The following is a 21,742-nucleotide window of genomic DNA, read 5'->3' as shown; positions in this document are numbered from 1 at the left end:
GGGTGTGCATGTGGGAGGAAGGGTGTGCGTGTGTGCATGAGCGTGCGTGTGTGTGTGTAGGGGGGGGGGAGGGGGAGGTAGATGTGTATACATGAAGGTTGTCTGTATGTTTGTTTCTGTCTCTTTGTGTTTGGAAATGAGCTGGTAAATATATATGATAAAAGTACTACACCTTAAAACAGCTGGCCGAACAATGACAAAGGTACGCAAATTGGGCTGACGGGGGTGGGGTAGGGATGGGGATGGGTTGGTTGGAGTGTTTATCCAACTGAAAGTCTTCAAATTACCTTTCGAGGGATAACCACAGTTCTAGAAAACAACTAAAGTTTTGTGAAACCAGTCATTAGATGAATGACACACCCAATTTTAGGGGGTCTCATGTTAAGAAACTACCCCCCCCCCCCCCAGAGAGGGGTTGAGGGTCGGGAAAATTTGAACCCCATCAATTTCTGATAGCTTGGACCCCAATCAATCCAAAAATGCAACAACAAAAAAATCAATGTTGGCACAAAAGTCCTACGGTAGCTGTTTCAGTGACATACCGTACCACACTAAAAAGTCAAAGCTTCGCGCGGGACGGGGGAAACTGAATTCAGATTAGGATAGAAAGTCGAAAACAGTAAAACGAATCGTCTTCTTCCTCTAATGATTTAATGAAACGTCAAAGCTTCCGCGCTTCGAAGTCGAGGGGGCCAACTGAATTCAGATTAGGATTAAGAGTCGAAAACAGTACGTATAACGAATCGTCTTCTTTCTCTAATGATTTAATGAAACGTCAAAGCTTCCACGCTTCGCGCTGGAAGGGTGGGGGGCAACTGAATTCAGACTAGGATTAAGAGTCGAAAACAGTACGTAGGCCTTTAACGAATCGTCTTCTTTCTCTAATAATAAAATGAAACGTCATAGCTTCTGCGCTTCGCGCGAAACAAGAATTAAGAGTCGGGAATGGTACAACGAATCGTCTTCTTTCTCTAATAATTTAATTAAGTGTCAAAGCTTCCGCGCTTCGCGCGGGAGGTGTACATCCTCTACCCTTTCGTGATGTATTTCTTTGTTTCTCCTTGAATCTATCCTTTTCTCTTTCGTCATGTATTTCTTTGTTTTTCCTTCCATCTAGCCTATCCTTTTCTCCTTCTTTATGTATTTCTTTTCCCGATTTTTCCTAGTCTTTACCCGAATCTATAATCCTCTTAGCTCTCAATGTATTTCTATGTTCTTCCTTTGGCTTATCCTCTTCTCTTTCCTTATGTATTTCCTTGTTTTTCCTTCTCCATATTCTCTCCACTATATGCTTGTTTTCCCTTTTCTATCATCTTCTTTTCCCTGGGTGTACGTGCTTGCACATGTACTATAGTGCGCTGACGACTTGGACTCTTTTACCAGAGCACTTCTAGGAAATATTTCGCGAAAATGGCTAAACAGATGTGTACAAAAATATGCACGAACGGCGCTGCTGTGCTGTAATGAACGAGAGATGGCGCTAGACCACTCGTTATTTTTTCTCTTTTTAATAGACTACCGAGTCCGATAGGGATTTGCCTCAATTATATTTCAATGGTCAAAAAGGAATTAAAGGATATAACATTCATCAAAGCTAGACTTACGTCACTTTTGAACTCACTTTTATGACAGTCACTTTCAACATAATATCATCTTGTCTCTCAAGGTAATTTGCACTCTCATCATCTTTTACTTTCAGAATATATGAGATTTAGAAAAGAGAATCGCAACTATTAAACAAAAATAAATGAGAAAATAAGACAATTTATTGAATCTGTATCCTAAAAACATTTGTAAGTTCATGCTGATAAATAAAAGAATTGTTCAATCCAGTACACTCAAAGAAATTCTTAACATGATAGCATATTTTCCCAATGAAATCAGGTGCTTAAGTGTACAACTAAAAAAATACATTTTTAAATTTTCAATTCTATCAAAAAATGAAAAGAATGAAAGAAAGAAAGAAAAAGAAGACAAAGAAGAAGGTTGTAAGAAGGGAAATAAAAATGGCAAGCAAACTCCTTGCAAATTTTTGGTACCTTCAATTTTTACTATGGAACAGACACATTTTTTCTCCTGACATGTAAAAAGAATTTCCCCCATTACAAATCAGAATAATACATCTCTCGTCCCATCATGAAAAATAAAGAAAAGGGTTTATTATCAGTACAAAAGTATAAACCACAAATGATTTCACAAATATCATAGAATTGTGAATGGGAGGCTCTCCATATCAGTTATAATCACAGATATTTAAAAAAGAATTGACCCTTCTCACTTTGTCTGATTCACAAATGTATCTGCATCTCACTAATTTTTTTTTTTTAAATTCCTGTTTCCATTTAATGCCAACATTGTAAGAAGATTTAATTCCCCTTTTATACAGCATGCTTTTTATATACCCAAATTATGAAACAACTTCCAAGTATCTTATAATGATAATAAACTGAAATCATGACATTACAATACATAATGAGGATAGTATTATTACTATTGAAATGGGGGACCAGTTCGGGGTCAGAATACATGCATTTCAGATTCACAGTTAGAGAGGCAATATCATGACGGGTCTGAAACTTACATACTAAAACAATTGTTCCATAAATAAATACAGCCTTCATGCCTTTCCAAACTATGTGGGAGCAATGTCAGTGAGGATAAAATGTATTAAAGCCTGGCGGGGGGGGGGGGGGGGGGAGGGGGCAACGAGGAACAGGTCATCATATCGATGGCACGTTTGCCTCACAATCTCAATACTCACATGTAGAATTTAAAAAATGTATGAATTAATTTCCTACAGTTATCAAATGGAAACCAGATTTGTTACAGACGGAAGGACGGCTTGCAGCATTACTATATCCCCTCCGACTTCGTGGGCGAGGGGATAATAACATTTGATTCTTTTATACCGTAGTGCATATCACATTATAAAGTCTCTATGCGTTTCCAAAGAGCTTTGGAAATGATTACCCTTGCTTTAGCAAGGCTGCCATCATGGAGCTCTAGCATTTCAAGGAACTAATTCCTGCCAGGTACCCATTTACCTCAACTGGGTCGAGTGTGGCAAATGTAAATTAATGTCTTGCCAAAGGACATTGCAGTGGGACTTAAACCTCAGACCTTGTGATCCACAGTCAGGTGACATATATCCACTCCACCACAACACTTCTACAGTTTAAAGTACAATACTTCTGTTTTAATTTTACTGTCCAACACACTTAAAATGTAACATATGGTCACTTTGGTTGTTGTCACATGTTTTCCTGTGCAGCTGGTATAAGTATCAAAGAAATATAATAATAATAGGAAGATATTTGAAATACCTATATGTAATGATGACAAATGTTTGATAAATATCCGTGATAGCTTATACAGAAAGTCAACTTATCAGTACATGGGTACCCATATCACTTCAAAATACACTCTCGAACAACCATAATAAAACTATCCATGAGTTTGTGGATACTGCATTTACTACTGAACACACATCAGCCAATATTCTACATCAAACAGATTACACTCTACAGTACACTGGGTAAAAGCTTGGTAGGTAGAACACAAGCGAATGCTTACCAGTATTAGAAGACTGTATTTCAGAACTGCATGTTGATGTTAAGTAAGCAATAAAATAATCAAATATGTATCTATGATTTTACAGCAATAGAACATAATGTATGTATCAATACCATACCCAAACATTAACTTTGATTGCTAAAATAATACTATGAACTGTTTAGTGTCAATTTTACAAGAGGATTTCTAAGAGGCCCAAATATGGCATTTTCCATCTTTGACACTAGAATGCAGCATCAAACGAAATATTAAAAAAATTGCTAAGAGTAACAGTTTTAACAATCACATGTAATTTAAAAAAGAAAAAAAGAAACACCAACACACCCATATTTTTGGCATTGAAAATTTGCACACAAGTTTCACATGCTTATAACTGCATCAATGTTCTATTTTATCATGCACAAGGGGCTTTCATAGCCTGACCATGGACTTATTAGAGCAGGTATTTGGTGATGTACATGTTTACAACTATGTTGTTTGAATATTTTATCTTCCCAATACAGGTGACAAGATATAAGTTCAGCAGCAACCCCACCTAGGTTTATACCTTTTTACAAATTGGAGTACCTGGGACTTTAAAAGAAAAGACTATGTGAATGGATGCTATTCAGCAACGTGCAGTTATTTGTTTCATGGTGCTACAGAAGAAGGAGCTGAAGGATATCAATGAGGAACTGGTGATAACATTAGGGGGACCATGCTCTTGCCAACTCCACAGTATAGAAATGGGCAGCTGTCTTCAAAGCTGGTAGAGAAAGCATTGATGATGACCCACACAGGGTCGCCCATCCACTTCAGTAACAGATGTCATTGTCATTGTCATTTGTAACTGAAGTGGACGGGCGACCACTGCGTGGGTCGTCATCAATGCTCACCCAACCAGCTTTAAAGAGAGCAAAGAGCATTGTCCCCTAATATTGTGTTAATCACTTTAGAGATATCCTTCAGCTCCTTCTGAACTAAGAAATGGGTGACTGCATGTTGCTGAACAACATCCATTGACTTAATAGTCAGGTACTCCAATTTGAATGGCTGCTCTTATACCTAGGTTGGGTGCAGCTGTACAGAAATGGGAAAGATGAAGTATTCATAAGACATAATTACGTCACTGAATACCTACTTCTTCATAGTTGGGTTATGAACTTACTGATCGCCCCTAGTAGGTATACACTAAAGACTAGGAGTATCTCACACCATGCCATACACAAATTTTATTTTTAAAAGTTAACGCCACCCATTTCTAGGACAGCTGGAAATCTAATTAAACCAAGAGTGGAACAAAAGTGAGACAACCTTTTGGCCATCGTAAAGTTATAGAGTTCATTTGGCTTTTTTGCAGGGGATAGAATGGTGGCCAATGAACAGCTTCAATGGCATACAATAGTGATCTATCCAGCAAATGTATAGATCAGTGGTACATGTACAACTGTCATGCTTGAAGATTTGGCAGAATAATATCTCAAGTTCGGGATACCATTTTTTAAAGTCCATCATCAGTTTCCCAAAACAAAATCAACAGACGTTGTTATGTAAAGGGTACATGCAACACAGCAATTGTCAAAGTCATTCTTATCATGACTGATTTGAACATTGAAACAGGTTTTTATTTTTTAAATGCAAATAAATTGTGTAATAATTAAATTTATTCAGATGCCAGCTCCATAGAATTTAGATCAAACTATTTTTATTACCCAACTTTTTTTGCCAGCAACTGCTTATATATCCCCTTATCCCATTGGTGTACAGCTAACAAGGTTTGATTGTTGAAATACAGGCATCATTGTGTGCTTACACTTCTCTAATAGGATAAATTACATGCATGCAGTAATTAACACTTCAAAAAGTCCTGTCATCTATGTTTCAGAATATATCTGATAGAAATTTGTGCATTTTTAATATAAATTTTCTAAAAACAGGGCTCAATGCACACAAAGGTCCAATTGTAAATGACACTATGACATCCCGCAATGAACCTCAAATGTAAACAATTATTCCACATAATGACAGCAAAGACTTTCAAGAAATCAACTCAAGGGCAATTCTAATTCCTATTTTTTTTCCTAAATAATATCGGTTTGGATATGTCATTGTACTGTTTGTATATGTCAGATATTGGTGGACAAGGCTATTTAAACTGCCTGAAGTTGATTTCTTGAATGTAAGGGGATAATGTTCCTTAAAGAGATACAAGATGATCCTCTTGTTTTCAAATTTTTTGAAAGACTCCTGAGTAAACATTGAGCCCTGGCAAATATTAACTGCAACAGTGCTATCATGAATTCATCATACTCAAGACCATTCAGTCAAAGATGCAGCGCAAGAATCCTTCTCAAAGTCACTCTTTATACCGGCCAAGATGCCTGGATCCAACATTGCTTTGAGTAACGCCTTACACATTGCTTTAGAAGCCACTATGGTCTGATTATGTGCCTCCTCCGTTCCTGCCAACTCTGCAAAGGACTGGGTGTTGGTGGCGCTTGCAGCGTTTGCAATGTCGAAAGCTGGCGCAATGGTCGGTACAACGTGTGACACGTTACCAGAGTCTGATGACCCGACTAGTCTCCCGCCCATCTCTTCATTGGTAGTGAATACGCAGCCCAGGCTCTCTGCTTCTTCTTGATACAGCGCAGCCAACTTGGAGCTGTTGCATAGGTTGGAGTAGGGTGTTGGGGTAAAGGCTATTTCCAGCTCACATCCAGTGGCTCGGGCAGCTGCCTTGAAGGCTGCATCGGCTCGCTGCTGTAGGTGGGCCATTTCGATGTGGTCAGGGGCACGCAAGTAAAACTTCATCTCTGTTTGTTCTGGGATGATGTTAGGTCTTAATCCTCCATTTGAGATGATACCTGTTGGATGGCACAATAGAAAAATAATAAATACATATTATTACTATAATATAATAATAACAATAATAATAATAATAATAAAAATAGTGGTTTCTTATATAGCGCACATGTCCGTCACGTTATAACGCTGCCCTGATTTAATAATAATAAACAAAATTTGTACAATCTTTAGCAATATACATTTTTAATTAACAAGATAATAGATTATATAGGAAACTGCTTTGTACAACGGTATGTACTGGACTGGATTGATTTCCTCAAGCACAAATATCTGGCATTACCATTGAGACAAGCCTTTTCAACACACATGACCCACTTGAACAAACAGATAAATGAATGTCAATAGTTAAAGGAGGCCACTTGGCTCAGTCAGTAAAGCATCTGCCTGTTAAACTGAATTCAACCCAGGCAGGTGACTGAAGCCTGCGTTGTCCCGTTTCATAGACATTAGACAAAATATAGGTTAAAGTGGAAAACACTCAGTCCCTGAGATAGGATATTAAATGGAAGCCCCATGTAGTGGAGATTCACTACTCTTGCATATTAAGGTTCCAATGCACTAAACCTCACCTGCACATCTCCAATAAGTGATAGTGGGAGGAGAGACCCCAAGGGTCACAGTGGCTTAGTTTGCTTTTCCCACCATAATCACCTTAACCTCCCTCCAAGACCACACAACTCCCTAGTAGCACTAAGGGTGCGTTTAATTGACACTTTTTCACCCTAGAATCACGATATTTAAAGACGTTTAGTTTAAAACACGTTCCGCTCAAGCAATTTTTTCATCGGGCGATAAAATAAACGTGTTTAAATACACAAACATGAAACACTGAAAAAGATGCGTTTTGTATCATGATTCTGCTGAATCACGGTCGCTAAAATTCGATTGAACGAACTTAGTTCTCAATCATGATTCTATGGCGTAATTTTCCTGGCCTGTTCCAGTTTAGGCAAAAACCGCGCGCATGCTTTTCACACAATTTGCGTTCACTATACCATGCTCTTTATCGTGGCCTGTTCCGTTTTGTTATTCCTTGTTTTCCTTCTATCATTTTCTCTTTGTTTCTTCTTTCTATTCTTATGTCATTCTTTGTTTTTATAATTCTATCACTTTCTCTTTTGTTATTCTTTGTTTCTTCCTTCTAATCTTATAATTATTCTTTGTTTTTTCCTTCTATTCTTATAATTATTCTGTGATTTTTCCTTCTATCACCTTTTGGTATGTTATTCTTTGTTTTAATCATTCTATCATTTTCTCTTTCCTTATGTTATTCTTTGTTTCTTCCTTCTATCACCTTCTCTTATCTTATTCTTTGTTTTTATAATTCTATCAATTTCTCTTATGTTATTCTTTCTTTTAATCATTATATCGACTTTCTCTTTCTGTCTTTCCTTATGTTATTCTTTGTTTCTTCCTTCTATCACCTTCTCATTCTTTGTTTAATTATTGCTATCTATGCTCAAAACAGCAATCGACAGTCGGCCGTTAACAATTCCAGAAAGCACGCGCCGAAGTTGACCTTTACTTCCTTGGTCAAACTGCGCAGTGTGATGGGCAGTGGCTGGGCTCGAAATGAGCTAGAATCAGCGTTAATGGAAAATCGCTTTAAGCACTTTCCCGCAGTGACCTTGTTTTGTAACAAAGTTCTGATTTGTGATTCATGTTTGGGATTCTAGCCCAGTGCAGCGAGCACGGATTGTATGCGTTGCCAACCTGTACCCGGGGTATAAAGTGGTGATGAATTGACAAATTCTAACCCTCATCCAACAAATGCGCAAACATATGGTAATATACAGATATTGACTGGCAGGGGGTGTAAAATAACATTCTTTGGACTGCTGAAGGGAGTTATATTTTCCCAATGCGCGCAATACTCCCTTCAGGTCCGAAGAATGTTATATGGCACTGTTTTTTTAAACTATGACTATATAGCTTAATGGCCCTTTGACAGCCGGAAACTTTACAAAGATAAAGAATTAGAAATCAGTTACAACTTTTTCTTGTAGCATGGACCTAGGTTAACCTCCCATAGCTTAACGAAAAAATGTCAGCGTTGCTTTATGTGCATGAGGTATCCCTGAACAGCCAATTGTTTACGGAATTTTGTAACAAAACTGACATACCTTTTTGGTTGGAGCCGAAAAAAATATATACCCACCAGCAATATGTTTTTTTTCTATTGATGATTAATGAGCATGGGTGGATCTTAAAGAAAGTTAACAGTAATCTGAATTAACTCCTGTATTTCTGTAAACAATGTAGGCCCTCATTTAACCCACTAGAACAATCATTTAATGAGATTGTTTATGGTTTGAATAAGCTTATTAGTTACTCCAAGTCATTAAATTAAAAGAAAATATCATTTAATTGTAGTAGCGCTTATATTATAAATATATTCAAAATTTGAAAAAGTTGTCTCATTTTCCGTAAACAATTTTGTAACGTCCGAAACAACTTTCAATTTGAAGTAGCAGAAAATATATGAACTGCAGGACCTACATGTATCTTTCGTAACATTTTTTAAACATTTCATGGCGGCTACCCACCAAAAAAAAAGAAATTTGCAATACATCATTACAATACTATTTTATAGTTAAAACCAATTTTCTGTTAACAGTTGTAACGTCCGAAACAAAAAATACCAAATAAATGATGATAATCTATATTTGAGGGTATCCGGAGTGAAAAAATCATTATGAAATAAATTATTATAAGTCTTAACACAAGTCAAAACACAAATCAGGTCAAATCCAATAACTTTGTGGTGCAAGGCATTCCTGGCTGTTTTAGTATATCCTTAGTTGTAATTTATCAGAAACAATCTCAATAAAAGTGACTCATAAAAATTATTCAGCCATTTTAACAGCACTTTCTTAGCTTAGAGACATTTGTATTAAGCGCTATATAAAAATTAAATATTATTATTATTATTTCTGTTTTGCTGTAGCACGTTTCGGATGTTACATTAAACTGTTAACAGACATTTTCATACTTTAACTAGTTCAAATGAGGGGCAAAGATAGATGTGAGAATAGCAAATTTCAATTTTTCAACCTCTCCTCTTGCTATTTACATTGATGTGTGTTTGCAAATCATCACGTTTTCATTTTTACAGAGGTTGTTCCAAATTATGTCATATAACCAAAGATTGTATGGTCTATCTAAACTATTTGGTAGGTTAAAAAAGCTCAAAATCACCCACTTAAGCAATACCCAGTGTACGTGTATGTACATGACACGGGTATGATACAGGTATATAAAGTTGATAAAATCAAGCAAATTAAAATGTTTTTCTAAAAATTTATGGGAAATATGGATTTTCATTTAAAAATACCTTTTAAAAAGGGCACTCTGTACACGTAACTAATCTGTGTAGAAAGTACATACATGTATAAAAGAAAAGGGCATTACCAGTAATACCTTATTTAATGATCCTAAACATATACATGTAGTATCTCCCTCAAATGTATGCATACATACAAAATGTATAAGCTAGTGTAGGGATTTATTTTGAACTTCTGAAACTCCCCTTCATATCCATGATTCATCCCTTTCATATTAATAGGTCATCCCTCATTCACATTCACCCTTTTCATCCACTTTCCTTTCATCTGTCTATCTCTCTCTCTCATTAGTTTCAATGTTCACCTGATGCAGTCATGCTTATGTAGTATGATTTACACATACTATGAATATTCAATATATACCCTTTGTTTATGTTTGAATATTCAAGAATACTTTGTGATGTTGATTTATACTTGTATGGGACTATATGAATATTTATTGATTTATTATACTTTGCATGGAATGTATGTGGAATGCTACATAGAATGCTGTAATGCCTTTACACATTAAAACCTGGTCAGTTAGCTAGTAGTTATCAATCCTACAACATGTCTGCTGGGCTGCCTCTGTGTTAAGAGTGGTAGGAATTATCTGTTAGAACCGCAACCCTACACTAGTGTGAAATATAAATGGGCTGTCCGTTTTTGTTTTTTTTCCTCTACAAAATGTCAAAGTTGGGGGTGCGGCGCTGCGGCCTTATCGCCGGCAAATACGGTACATGTTTAACCTACACTGTATATTGTTTGTCACCTGTAATATAGGCACAGCAAGAGTTAAGATGTATCAACCAACCAACCGACCAACCAATCAATCCATCCATTCATCAATCGGTCATCAATTAAATAAATAAATTTAAGAGCATTAAAACATATTGTCGTTTGAAACAGCCTCCTAATACAAATAGTGGTAAAGGATGATTGTTACTACAGTAGTATTATAACCTAAAACATACACAATTTTAAAACACATAAAAAATGTCTAATTCTCGAGATGTACATACATTAGGATTCACTTATTTCTTACTACCGTACTTACATGACTGGGGGTACTTTTTTATAGTTTTATTTTTTTAAAGATTTGTCAATGTTTCAGTGCTTACATACATGTATGTGTTAGTGATATTATTGAATGACACACTATATAGTTGAAGGCAAAGAACATTAGCAAGCTGATTAAACATCTATATTGTAGAGTTTGTAGAAATTGATGATCTCATTGAAATGTTAACATTGTGTAACATCTGAAACAAACCATAGTATACATTTCACACTGTTGTTCATAACATGCAATAAAGAGTATGTTTCTAAGTGAAAAATGTGGAAAATATCATTTCAAGGGAGAAAAAAAATATTGATTAAAAAAAAATTGACTCTCGGTATAGGTGTTACTGGTGACATACAGTCCTTAAGAGGGCGACATGCATTGGTTAAAAATATGTTCATTTCACCAGCTGGTGAATATAACACTGGAAAGTGACCAACCAGGAAAATACAGTGTATAACAATTACAAAACTTGCTCGCAATTGATAACACGTGACGAGCTCTGGACCAATTACATCTTGGTATCTGTCTAAGCTATCTAATATCACAATTTCATTTACTTCTTTTCGGAGATAAACCTTTGGACTACCTTCCTAGCTACATGTATGTACAAATTTTGGAAATATATGGAAGATGTCAATAATTAGATAAGAAAATTGTGATGATGACAACCTAACATTGGCTCTAACTCCCGATTTCCTTGGTCGATTTTGCTGGTTCAAATGGTTATGTCTTCAGTAGAGTTATCCGAGCACAAAAGAAACATATGATAACCAATAGAAAGTTGCATTGGTCATATGTTGTGTATTCTGTATTCTATATATTATAGCTACATCTTCACTGAACATGACGTCATTTTTTGCGGTGGCACGCATGGCTTCTAAGCTCGATGCCTCCATATTCTTACGACCGAGTGTTTAGAGATCTAAGGCGAGCAGACTGATCTGGGCAGCGTCTCACGAAACCGTCATAAGTACAATCTCACCGACATCCCATTGAAATGCGTGTATTAAGTTTAACACGCGTTTCAATGGGATGTCTGTGAACCTGTAATGTTTCATGAAACACTGCCCTGTGGTCTGATAGGGGCAGCTGTTGATGGACTTGATGGCTGGAGGGGATTACAATTCTTGTTGTTAAGCCAAGTCAATCCTGAATATCTTTTCCTCTGGAAATTCCTTTGAGACGGTATCTCCATCCATTCCAAGTTTCTAAATCCCTGGTCTGAATTGGATTTTATGTGAGCCCTACATATGTGGTTTTATGTTATCTTATGTTTTCTTCATGTAAAATCGTTAAAAAGGTTGATTTTATACATTTTAGATTTCCTTGGTTGACTTTATACATTTTAGATTTCTAGCTATCAGGGTTGGGCGGTAAATACCAGTGGCGGTAATTACCGGCGGTAAATACCGGTAAATACCGTCCGGTAAATAAGATGTGCGTCCGGTATATATGTAAAAAACGGGAAATATGATTTTAATTCTCTATTTATTAATAATTTTACTTGTTTTTAGCCTCATAACTGAAAATATTGTTCTGAAATAATTAGCAGCACAATACTCATAGTAGGAACACACAAACAGATTTATAAAATCCTCACTGCATACAAAATTGTACACACCCAAACAAATGGCATTTTGAGCATATGCTAATTAATAGATATTCATGAATATGGTAATTAGCAACTGGGAACCAAAACCTTTATACAAGTTACTTTTATTGTAAAGTTTAAGATATTTGAATAAAATCAGTGAAAATTTGAACAAAATCGGGCAAGGAATGAGGAAGTTAAAGCTTTTTGAAATGACTAGTCACTAGAGGGCGATATTCAATTTGACGACATCATTTTTTCTTGTGATTGAGATAATAGAATGCAAAATGATATTCTGCTTCACATGTTATGAAATCCGATCAAGAACCAAAATAAATAGGAAAAAACAAAAGACTTGTGAAATTTGATGTACAAAAGGCATGGCGAGTTGTCCACAAATGATGTCATCAAATTGAATATCACCCTCTAGTGACGAGTCATTTTAAAAAGCTCTAACTTCCTTATTCCTTGCCCGATTTTGTTCAATTTTTCACTGATTTTATTCAAATATCTTAAACTTTACAATAAAAGTAACTTAGTATGAAGGTTTTGGTTCCCTTTAATGAAGAACATCATATCTAGATTAGGTGTATATTTGGTATCTTTTTCCTGTATTTTTTTCCAGCATTACATAATTACAGACATAGACAAACACACGAACAAACACACACACACACAAAATAGTACACACAAGAGCAACCATACTCGCCACCATTGTTATTATGTTCAAAATTGGACAATCCCTATGAACAAGTGAGTGGAGAAATATATTTCCCGGTATTTCCCGGTAAAAAGTGGTAAATACCGGTAAATACCGGTAAAAAGCAGTAAAATACCGGTAAACACCGGTTATTTCCCGGCGTCCGGGAAATAAGCCTCCGAAGCGGGAAATATGCCAACCCTGCTAGCTATACATTAATTTTTTCTCTAGAGAATAGGTACACTTTAAAAGTATTCAATATTTGGGTATTGTACTAAAATATGAAAACTCCTGAATTTTGTTAAATTTTGTCCTTACACACAACTCGGATGTAAATGTGATGTCACGAGCTACAATTTCTACAAACCTCCTCTTAAAAGTCTTGCTACATTTGAAAGATAGAATTTTGTAATCTTTATCAAGACAAGCCCTCCACTTTTTGTGGTTTGGCTCAGTAAATATGATGCAGAACCATTAAAAATACTAGATGCATAAAAAGAAAGGGCAAAAATGTCTCCACCCACTGTATCCTTTTTGTTGCATTTATAACCACATTGCTTTTAACACCAGGAATTTTGAAAAAGAAAATGATCTTTAAAACCCTTCAAATGACAACGTGCTGACAGGCTTAAAACCACTGTTTTTCGAACAATATTTTTTTAATAAACTTTCCAACATCATGCAGCTCGCTAAGCATTTTGTTTTGAGAGACAAGACATTTTACTAGAACAACATTACATAGCAATGACAATTATAATTGGTGCCACTTTGAAAAAGAAAAGGGATCAATTTAGCCCTTAGAAATTGCCTATCCTAAAAGGGTTAAAAATATTGCTATATTGCTATCATGATCTTACAATGGATCTGCATGTATGGCTTGAGCTGTTGCCTTAGTACTGAGATGTTGTTATAGCACAGGATGGCAGCATCCAGGGCGTTCCTCCCATCCCAGGGGCTGGTTGATGCATGAGCTGCCTTGCCCTTGAAGCAGATGGTTTGCCTCATGATAGTCAGCATGATAGGCTTGGCGACATGGCAGGTAAATGGGATGAATGTCACAGCCAGGTCAACATCTTTGAAGAAGCCTTCCTTGATCGCCTCCATCTTCTTGCCATTACCTTCCGAATCTGGGGTCCCAAGGATGGTAACCTATTTGAGGGTCAGCAGCAACGTTGATTGGATAAAAGTGGTAAAATGGTAAAAATGAGTGGATAACAGTCTATACTCCAATTGTGAAAATATTCCTGAGGAAAAAACATGTTATGCATTGAAGCTATGTTACGTGCAGAGATAGAGAGAGTGAGAGAGAGGCACGTAGATCAGGATTGAGGTTTGAGCGCTGCCTTTGCACGAGCAAGAACAAAGCGAAAGAGGAATATAGGATCTTGTTTTAGTCCATTGTACGGTAGACTGAAATCATTACTCATTAGGAAATAAAGTTATATTTAAGAAAAGGTTAAATCTAGGATTTAAAAAAATGATTCCTTAGCCTATATTATGGGATAGGTGGCAGTACTAAATATGCAGGTAAAAAGGAGGAATTGATTAAGAGGAGGCTTTGATCGAATCACCAGAAAAGTAGTTTTTGGATTGATTTTTTCCTGGAAGGGGGGGGGGGGGGGCTCACTGAATTTCTTCAGCATGATTTTGCAGTCAATGGAGAGGAATTTCCTGACAAAAAAAAGAGATTGAAGTCCGAGAAAAATCATGTTATATCCGATGCATTTATTATGGAACATACCAGTAGACTAAACTACATCAGTTCCACTTACCGTATAATCCCGTTTAATGGTCCCTTTTCAGGAAATTATGGGTCAAAATCGACATCCATGTTGAAAATCTTGCAGCCGTATTTTAAACTCTCACTGCGCATGACGCATCTAAATCTCATCCCTTCTAGTCTACGCGCAAGGAAAAATGATTATGAAAAAAAAATTGTGCACTCGTAGCTCGGTAGCTACAGCAGAGACGCCAAGTTCAAAGATCGGCGATGCGCGTGACATTTTAATGATTCGGCGCGTGAGCGCATAACACACATATAAGGTATAGCGTTTTTCAAAATCTAGCGCACGCGTCGTGCGTAAGAGCATTTTCAGACCCTTGAAATGCATGATGTCAATGCCTAATGCATGATACTTGGTACTGGTAGCTCTGCTACAACCATCTCAAAACAAGAACGAGAGGGAAAACTGTGAAAGATGACGTCCTTTTCAAGCCAAGACTTAATGAAAAAATATGATTGCACTCGTAGCTCGTGCACAGGTTTTCCTTCAGAGGCTAACGAACGAAAGAGACAAAAAATTTCGGTCAACTGAATCAAGTCTAACTAAGTTAGACCGACTCCAAATCCAATATCTACCCGCATTAGCATTGACTCGCTATGACTAAGACCGAAAGCTTCAGTCTCTCTAATCATCGGTTGTTCCACTGAGACTACGTCTGGCTCCACTAGACCTCCGATTATAGAGACTGAAGTAGGGCCTATCCGGGACTGTACGGGACTGTACGGAACAAATGGTTCGGTTCGACCGGACCGCGATGAATGAGATATGCAACAAGATTTTTTACTCTTTACATCCTCATAACTGCAACTGCTGCAATTATAATAAAAATTAAAAATAACATATAGGCCTATATAGCTTATTTGACTTACGATAGCTTGCTGATTTAGATCCTAAATTAATGATTAATCCGAGAAAGTCTTGCGTCAACATTATCCGTCTTGGTTTTAGTTGATGAATATTCATTTTTTCTTTTTGAACGTCCAATAGCTACCGTACCTACGTATGAGTCAGCTTCGGCTTGACCAACGAACTCCCACGAAACGAGTGCTCTGATTGGCCATTTGGCTATGTTTTGGTAGGTTGACCCGGAAATATTTTGCATGAACGTACTGTTTCACAGTTCAGACTAGACCGAAAGCTTCAGTCTCTATAATCGTCGATTGTTCCACTGAGACTACGTCTGGCTCCACTAGACCTCCGGTTATAGAGACTGTGATAACGCCATTACGAATGTGTAGATGGCGCACAGTTTTTCCTTCATAATCATTTTGCCTTCGGCGTAGACTAGAAGGGATGAGATTGACGGCAGCGAGAGTTTAACACGGCTTGCAAGATTTTCAACATGGATGTCGATTTTGACCCATAATTTCCTTAAAAGGGACCATTAAACGGATTATTTCAATCAAGTTAGTAAGTGGAACCGATGTATTATAGCCTAGGCCTAATTTAAAATTGGATATGGACGAGGTAAAATGACATTTTGGGGGATTTTGGGGGCATAACAATACGGCCGTGGCAAGTTTGTCATGTTTGTGGGAGGGGCCTAGCGGCTAAAATCTAGCCGTGATATCTTCAACATACGATGGTATAGGCGATCGTTCAGTCTCTATAACCGGAGGTCTAGTGGAGCCAGACGTAGTCTCAGTGGAACAACTGACGATTATAGAGACTGAAGCTTTCGGTCTAAGTTCAGACATAGTCTACAAGTTGGATAATTCATATAAGTAAGTCCGTAAATTATACATTTAATATTAAGTTATCAAATTTTGATAACTGCAATTAGGACAAGTGACATACCGACCTAATTTACATCTGATATAGACATCAGAAAATTAGATCTAAAATAAAGAAAATCGGGAAGAAAATGTCGTGAACGAAAAGATGTTCATAGCCACCCCCACGGTACGAGATCTCTGGGTTACCATCTGTATTGGGGAATGACAACAAATGTCAGTTTTATTAAAGAAATGACCCAAATCAGATGGTTATTTCTGTCTAGCTATGACTGTCTTAGACAGCAATAACCATCTGATTTGGGTCATTTCTTTAATAAAACTGACATTTGTTGTCATTCCCCAATACGGATGGCAACCCAGAGATCTCGTACCATGGGGGTAAATTAGAGCCACAGCGGAACAGCTTTTCGTTACCGACATTTCTCCCCGATTTTCTTTATTTAGATCTAATTTCCTGATTTCTAAATCAGATGTAAATTAGGTCGGTCTATATATCTCCTAATTACAGTTTTCAAAATTTGCTAACCTATTATAGAATGTGAAATTTTCGGACTTACTTATATGAATTATCCAATTTGTTCCTCAGAACCGCGAAGCACTTACGTTCATGCATTCGAAATATTACCCGGCGGCCGATATATTTCCGGGTCCACCTACCAAAACATAGCCAATGGCCAATCAGAGCACTCGTTTCGTGGGAGTTCGTTGGTCAAGCCGGGCCGACTCGTATGTAGCTACGGTAGCTATTGGACGTTCGAAAAGAAAAAATTAATATTCATCAACTAAAACCAAGACGGATAATGTTGACGACGAGACTTTCTCGGATTAATCATTAATTTAGGATCTAAATGAGCAAGCTATCGTAAGTCAAATAAGCTATATATATGTTATTTTTAATTAGACTCTAATTATTGTCATATTGCAGCATGTGTGAGGATGTAAAGAGTGAAAATCTCGTAGCATATCTCATTCATCGCGGTCCTGCCGAACCGAACCATTGGTTCCGTACAGTCCCGATAGGACAATCTTCAGTCTCTCTAATCGTCGGTTGTTCCACTGAGACTACTTCAGTCTCTCTAATCGTCGGTTGTTCCACTGAGACTACGTCTGGCTCCACTAGACCTCCGATTATAGAGACTGAAGATTGTCCTATCGGGACTGTACGGAACCAATGGTTCGGTTCGGCAGGACCGCGATGAATGAGATATGCTACGAGATTTTCACTCTTTACATCCTCACACATGCTGCAATATGACAATAATTAGAGTCTAATTAAAAATAACATATATATAGCTTATTTGACTTACGATAGCTTGCTCATTTAGATCCTAAATTAATGATTAATCCGAGAAAGTCTCGTCGTCAACATTATCCGTCTTGGTTTTAGTTGATGAATATTAATTTTTTCTTTTCGAACGTCCAATAGCTACCGTAGCTACATACGAGTCGGCCCGGCTTGACCAACGAACTCCCACGAAACGAGTGCTCTGATTGGCCATTGGCTATGTTTTGGTAGGTGGACCCGGAAATATATCGGCCGCCGGGTAATATTTCGAATGCATGAACGTAAGTGCTTCGCGGTTCTGAGGAACAAATTGGATAATTCATATAAGTAAGTCCGAAAATTTCACATTCTAGATCTAGATCTATAATAGGTTAGAAAATTTTGAAAACTGTAATTAGGAGATATAGATCTAGTATAGACCGACCTAATTTACATCTGATTTAGAAATCAGGAAATTAGATCTAAATAAAGAAAATCGGGGGAGAAATGTCGGTAACGAAAAGCTGTTACGCTGTGGCTCTAATTTACCCCCACGGTACGAGATCTCTGGGTTGCCATCTGTATTGGGGAATGACAACAAATGTCAGTTTTATTAAAGAAATGACCCAAATCAGATGGTTATTGCTGTCTATGACTGTCTATGCTCTGCTGGAGTGCTTGTTCCAAAGTAGGCCTACAATTTAAAAGAAATCCAACCAAAATTATGACACTTTTCATGTATATTACCTTTCCCAAACTGCTCTTCTTGTCAATAGCTGCTTTGAGACCAATAGCTGTAGCGACACAGGCCTCTGAAACCAAATTATGTGCTGTAGCATGACCGAGCTCTGGAAGCGCGTCGTACTCAGCCATCAGGCATACGTGAACCCCTGGTGGACCAGAGACCCCATCACCATCGACATTTTCCGTGCTACCGTACGAAGCACGAAAGCCAGTGGGGCCTAGGAATTCTTCAACCGTGAACCCGTTTTCGCGAAAGAAGTTACACAGGATCGTGTTGGCATGAAACTCTTGTAAACCTAATTCTGGATTTCTCCATATATCTTGACCGATATCTCGAAAACTGCTTGCGCCAAAGTCGACAGCGGAAGAGCAAATTCTCGACAATTCTTCCATGACGAAATCGGTGTAGACCCTATTGTCAACTGAGCCAACTTTGGAGACCACTACTTTTGCGACTACTAAGAGGTCAACGAACTTTCAGAAATACATTGATATAAATTATATATACATTAGACTGCGAAGAGTGCGCACGAGGATTCTTTAAGGCCCCATTCGTTTATATTCATGTTACTAATGATAGCGGATGTTGCCTTAGTGGGCGCGGGTGCGCATATTTTTTTACACAACAGCTGTTTAGCCACTTCAGTCAAATATACTGTGCAAACGACTAGAGACAGAGTCTAGCATTACCCTTAGCAGTTTTGTTGGATTGCTGGAGCTGTATACATGATTGATTGATTGATTGATTTTTATTCGACAAGCTTCCAACATACAACAATATACAATAATAACAGATCAAAAATAAGTCAGCTTGAACAGGATAACCCACGAAAGCTCGAGAGCTTATTTCCAGTGGGGTCCCTTACAGACATGTATAAAATTAATAAGTTAAAATAGTTTTTTTTTCAGACAGATAAGAAAATTAAAAGAACTACTTATTAAAGATAATAATAATAATAACAACATTAAACTGATGATAGAAATGATATCAAGTACAAGAAGAAAAGGAAGAAGGAGAAGAAAAAAAAGAGGAGAAGGAAGAAGAGGAAATTAATGATGAATTTTTAGAATTTCTATAACGTACGAAAACATAAGTATATACAACATGAAAAAGTATGAACCGACAGAAGAATAAAAATTTCAATCATATAACATGTCATTCACTTCTCTTCTCTGACTGTCAAGTATTAGGTATGCCTTTAATTTCCTCTTAAAATGATCATAGTTTCCTATTTCTTTTACACCATTGGGAAGGGAATTCCAATGTTTTATGGCATTGTAATAAAACGAATTTCCAATACTACCTACTCTTTCTGTTAAAGTTGAATCGTCTATTTCTTGTATTATAATCATGTACGTCAGTAACAAGATCGAAGTTGGATCGAATATAATGATTCGACCTAGTATGATATATTTTATGCACGTGATGCAATACGAGTTGTTTTGATCTTTGGTCGACTTCAAGAAAACCAGCTTTAGAAAGTTCGCTAGTGTAGCCAACATGAGTTCTTGGACCAGAACAGTTGATAAATCTCACCATTTTGTTCTGTATAATCTTCAACTTCTTTTGATCGGACTTGTTTATGTTACTATACCATGCAGGGTTAGCATAGTCAAATAAACATTGAATAAGGGCAAAACAGAGTGTACGTCTTGCTTTTAAATCCATACAACTTTGATATCTGTACAAAAATTTCAGACGAGAATTTGCTTTTTTACAACTGATTCTACTAAAGATGAAAATGAAATTGCGCTAGCCAACTCAATGCCTAAATACTTCACAGACTCTTTTCTCTTGATTGCTTGATTATTGTGTGTCACTTTGAATTCAAATGACTTTTTAGAACTACTTTTAGAACAAAATAAAATGCTTTCTGTTTTTCCCAAGTGTAAAGAAAGCTTATTATCAGTCATCCAATGGACACACGTAGACAGCTGTTCACTGAGGTTTTCCTCAATATATTTAGGATCAGGATTTGAATAGATACGCTGCCATCTGCGTACAATTATAGTTTGAAGTCTTTTATACAAATACACATATCATTTATATAACTTGAAAATAGAATTGGGCCTAAAATGCTTCCCTGAGGAACACCGCATGTTATAGGCATTAGTTTGGAACGAATATCATGAATGGCCACTACATGGTGCCGATTAGATAAGTAGGATCTAAACCAATCTAAACTTACCTTAACAAAACCCATTAGTTGTAACTTCTTCAATAAGACGCAATGATTAACTGTATCAAAAGCTTTTTGCAGATCAAGGAGCACCATACCAACAAAGCGCCCTTGGGAAGTTTCTCTCTTCAAATAATCAGTCAAATGAATTAGACTTGTTTCAGTCGAATAACCATGTCGAAAACCAGATTGAAATTCATAAATTATATCATTTTCTTTGAATTTTTGATTTTTCTAGAATCTTTGATGCTACGCTTAAAACCACTGGCGTACCTGAGGGGGGGGCAAGGGGGCAGAGTGCCCCCCCCCCTGACGGGCTCCAGGGGAAAAAAAGGAAAAGGGGGGAAGGGAAAGGAAAAAAAAGGAGAAAGAAAAAAAAGGGGAAAGAAAATAAAAGAAAGGAAAGGAAGGAAAAAGAAAAAAGGAAAAGGGGAGAGAAAAAAAAAGAAAAGAAAGAAAAGAAAGAGAAAAAAGGAAAAGGAAAAAAAAGGAAGAAGAAGAGAAAAGGAAGAAAGAGGGAAAAGAAAAGGAGAGAAAAAAATGGGGAATTTATTTTAAAAAAGACCATGGCCGTACGCACCGGGGGGGGGCAGTTGACCCCAGATATTTTGAAAACGTACAGTTTTTTTTCCTGAAAATGTTTAACAAATCTCACAAGTAGTGAAGGCCTATACCAAATCCTTAAATTCTACTTTTGAAAAATGCAAAAGTACCCTCATGACCAGTTTGGTCGCTCGAACTCCCTTCACTCCTTTTGCTTTTGAGTTTCTTCAAAAAAAAAATATGCATCTTTCCCCCTCCCCCATCAGAAAAATATTCCGCATACGGCAAAAAAAAGACAAATGAAAATAGGAAAATATAAGTGATATAACAAATTCGACACTATTCGCTGGCGCGAGCTGCTTGCTAGCCTATTTTGTATTAATTGTTTTCACTT

At 37.0% G+C, this 21,742-nt stretch overlaps 1 protein-coding gene across 1 annotated transcript; it reads right to left on the bottom strand.

Moving 5' to 3' along the window:
- Positions 1-1,744: 1,744 nt before the first annotated feature.
- On the bottom strand, positions 1,745-19,072 carry LOC115920154 (peptidase M20 domain-containing protein 2-like). Its single transcript, XM_030975119.1, has 3 exons — positions 18,629-19,072; positions 13,955-14,246; positions 1,745-6,416 (listed from the first exon to the last, which is right to left on the bottom strand). Exons 1-3 carry the CDS (start codon positions 19,016-19,018, stop codon positions 5,863-5,865), a joined length of 1,236 nt encoding a protein of 411 aa, XP_030830979.1. The 5' UTR covers positions 19,019-19,072; the 3' UTR covers positions 1,745-5,862.
- Positions 19,073-21,742: the final 2,670 nt, after the last annotated feature.

This window comes from Strongylocentrotus purpuratus, unplaced genomic scaffold (assembly GCF_000002235.5).
Source record: "Strongylocentrotus purpuratus isolate Spur 01 unplaced genomic scaffold, Spur_5.0 spur5_scaffold_8, whole genome shotgun sequence".
NCBI lineage: Eukaryota > Metazoa > Echinodermata > Echinoidea > Camarodonta > Strongylocentrotidae > Strongylocentrotus > Strongylocentrotus purpuratus.
This window is presented reverse-complemented; position numbering and strand designations above follow the sequence as displayed.

Excerpts from the sequence above, each read along its gene's own strand:
- LOC115920154 (XM_030975119.1), bottom strand. The coding sequence starts at position 19,018 with ATGGAAGAATTGTCGAGAATTTGCTCTTCCGCTGTCGACTTTGGCGCA. Across the intron at positions 14,247-18,628 it reads AGAAGAGCAGTTTGGGAAAG|GTTACCATCCTTGGGACCCC; the intron begins GTAATATACATG and ends ACCCTCAAATAG. Across the intron at positions 6,417-13,954 it reads GCCATACATGCAGATCCATT|GTATCATCTCAAATGGAGGA; the intron begins GTAAGATCATGA and ends GCCATCCAACAG.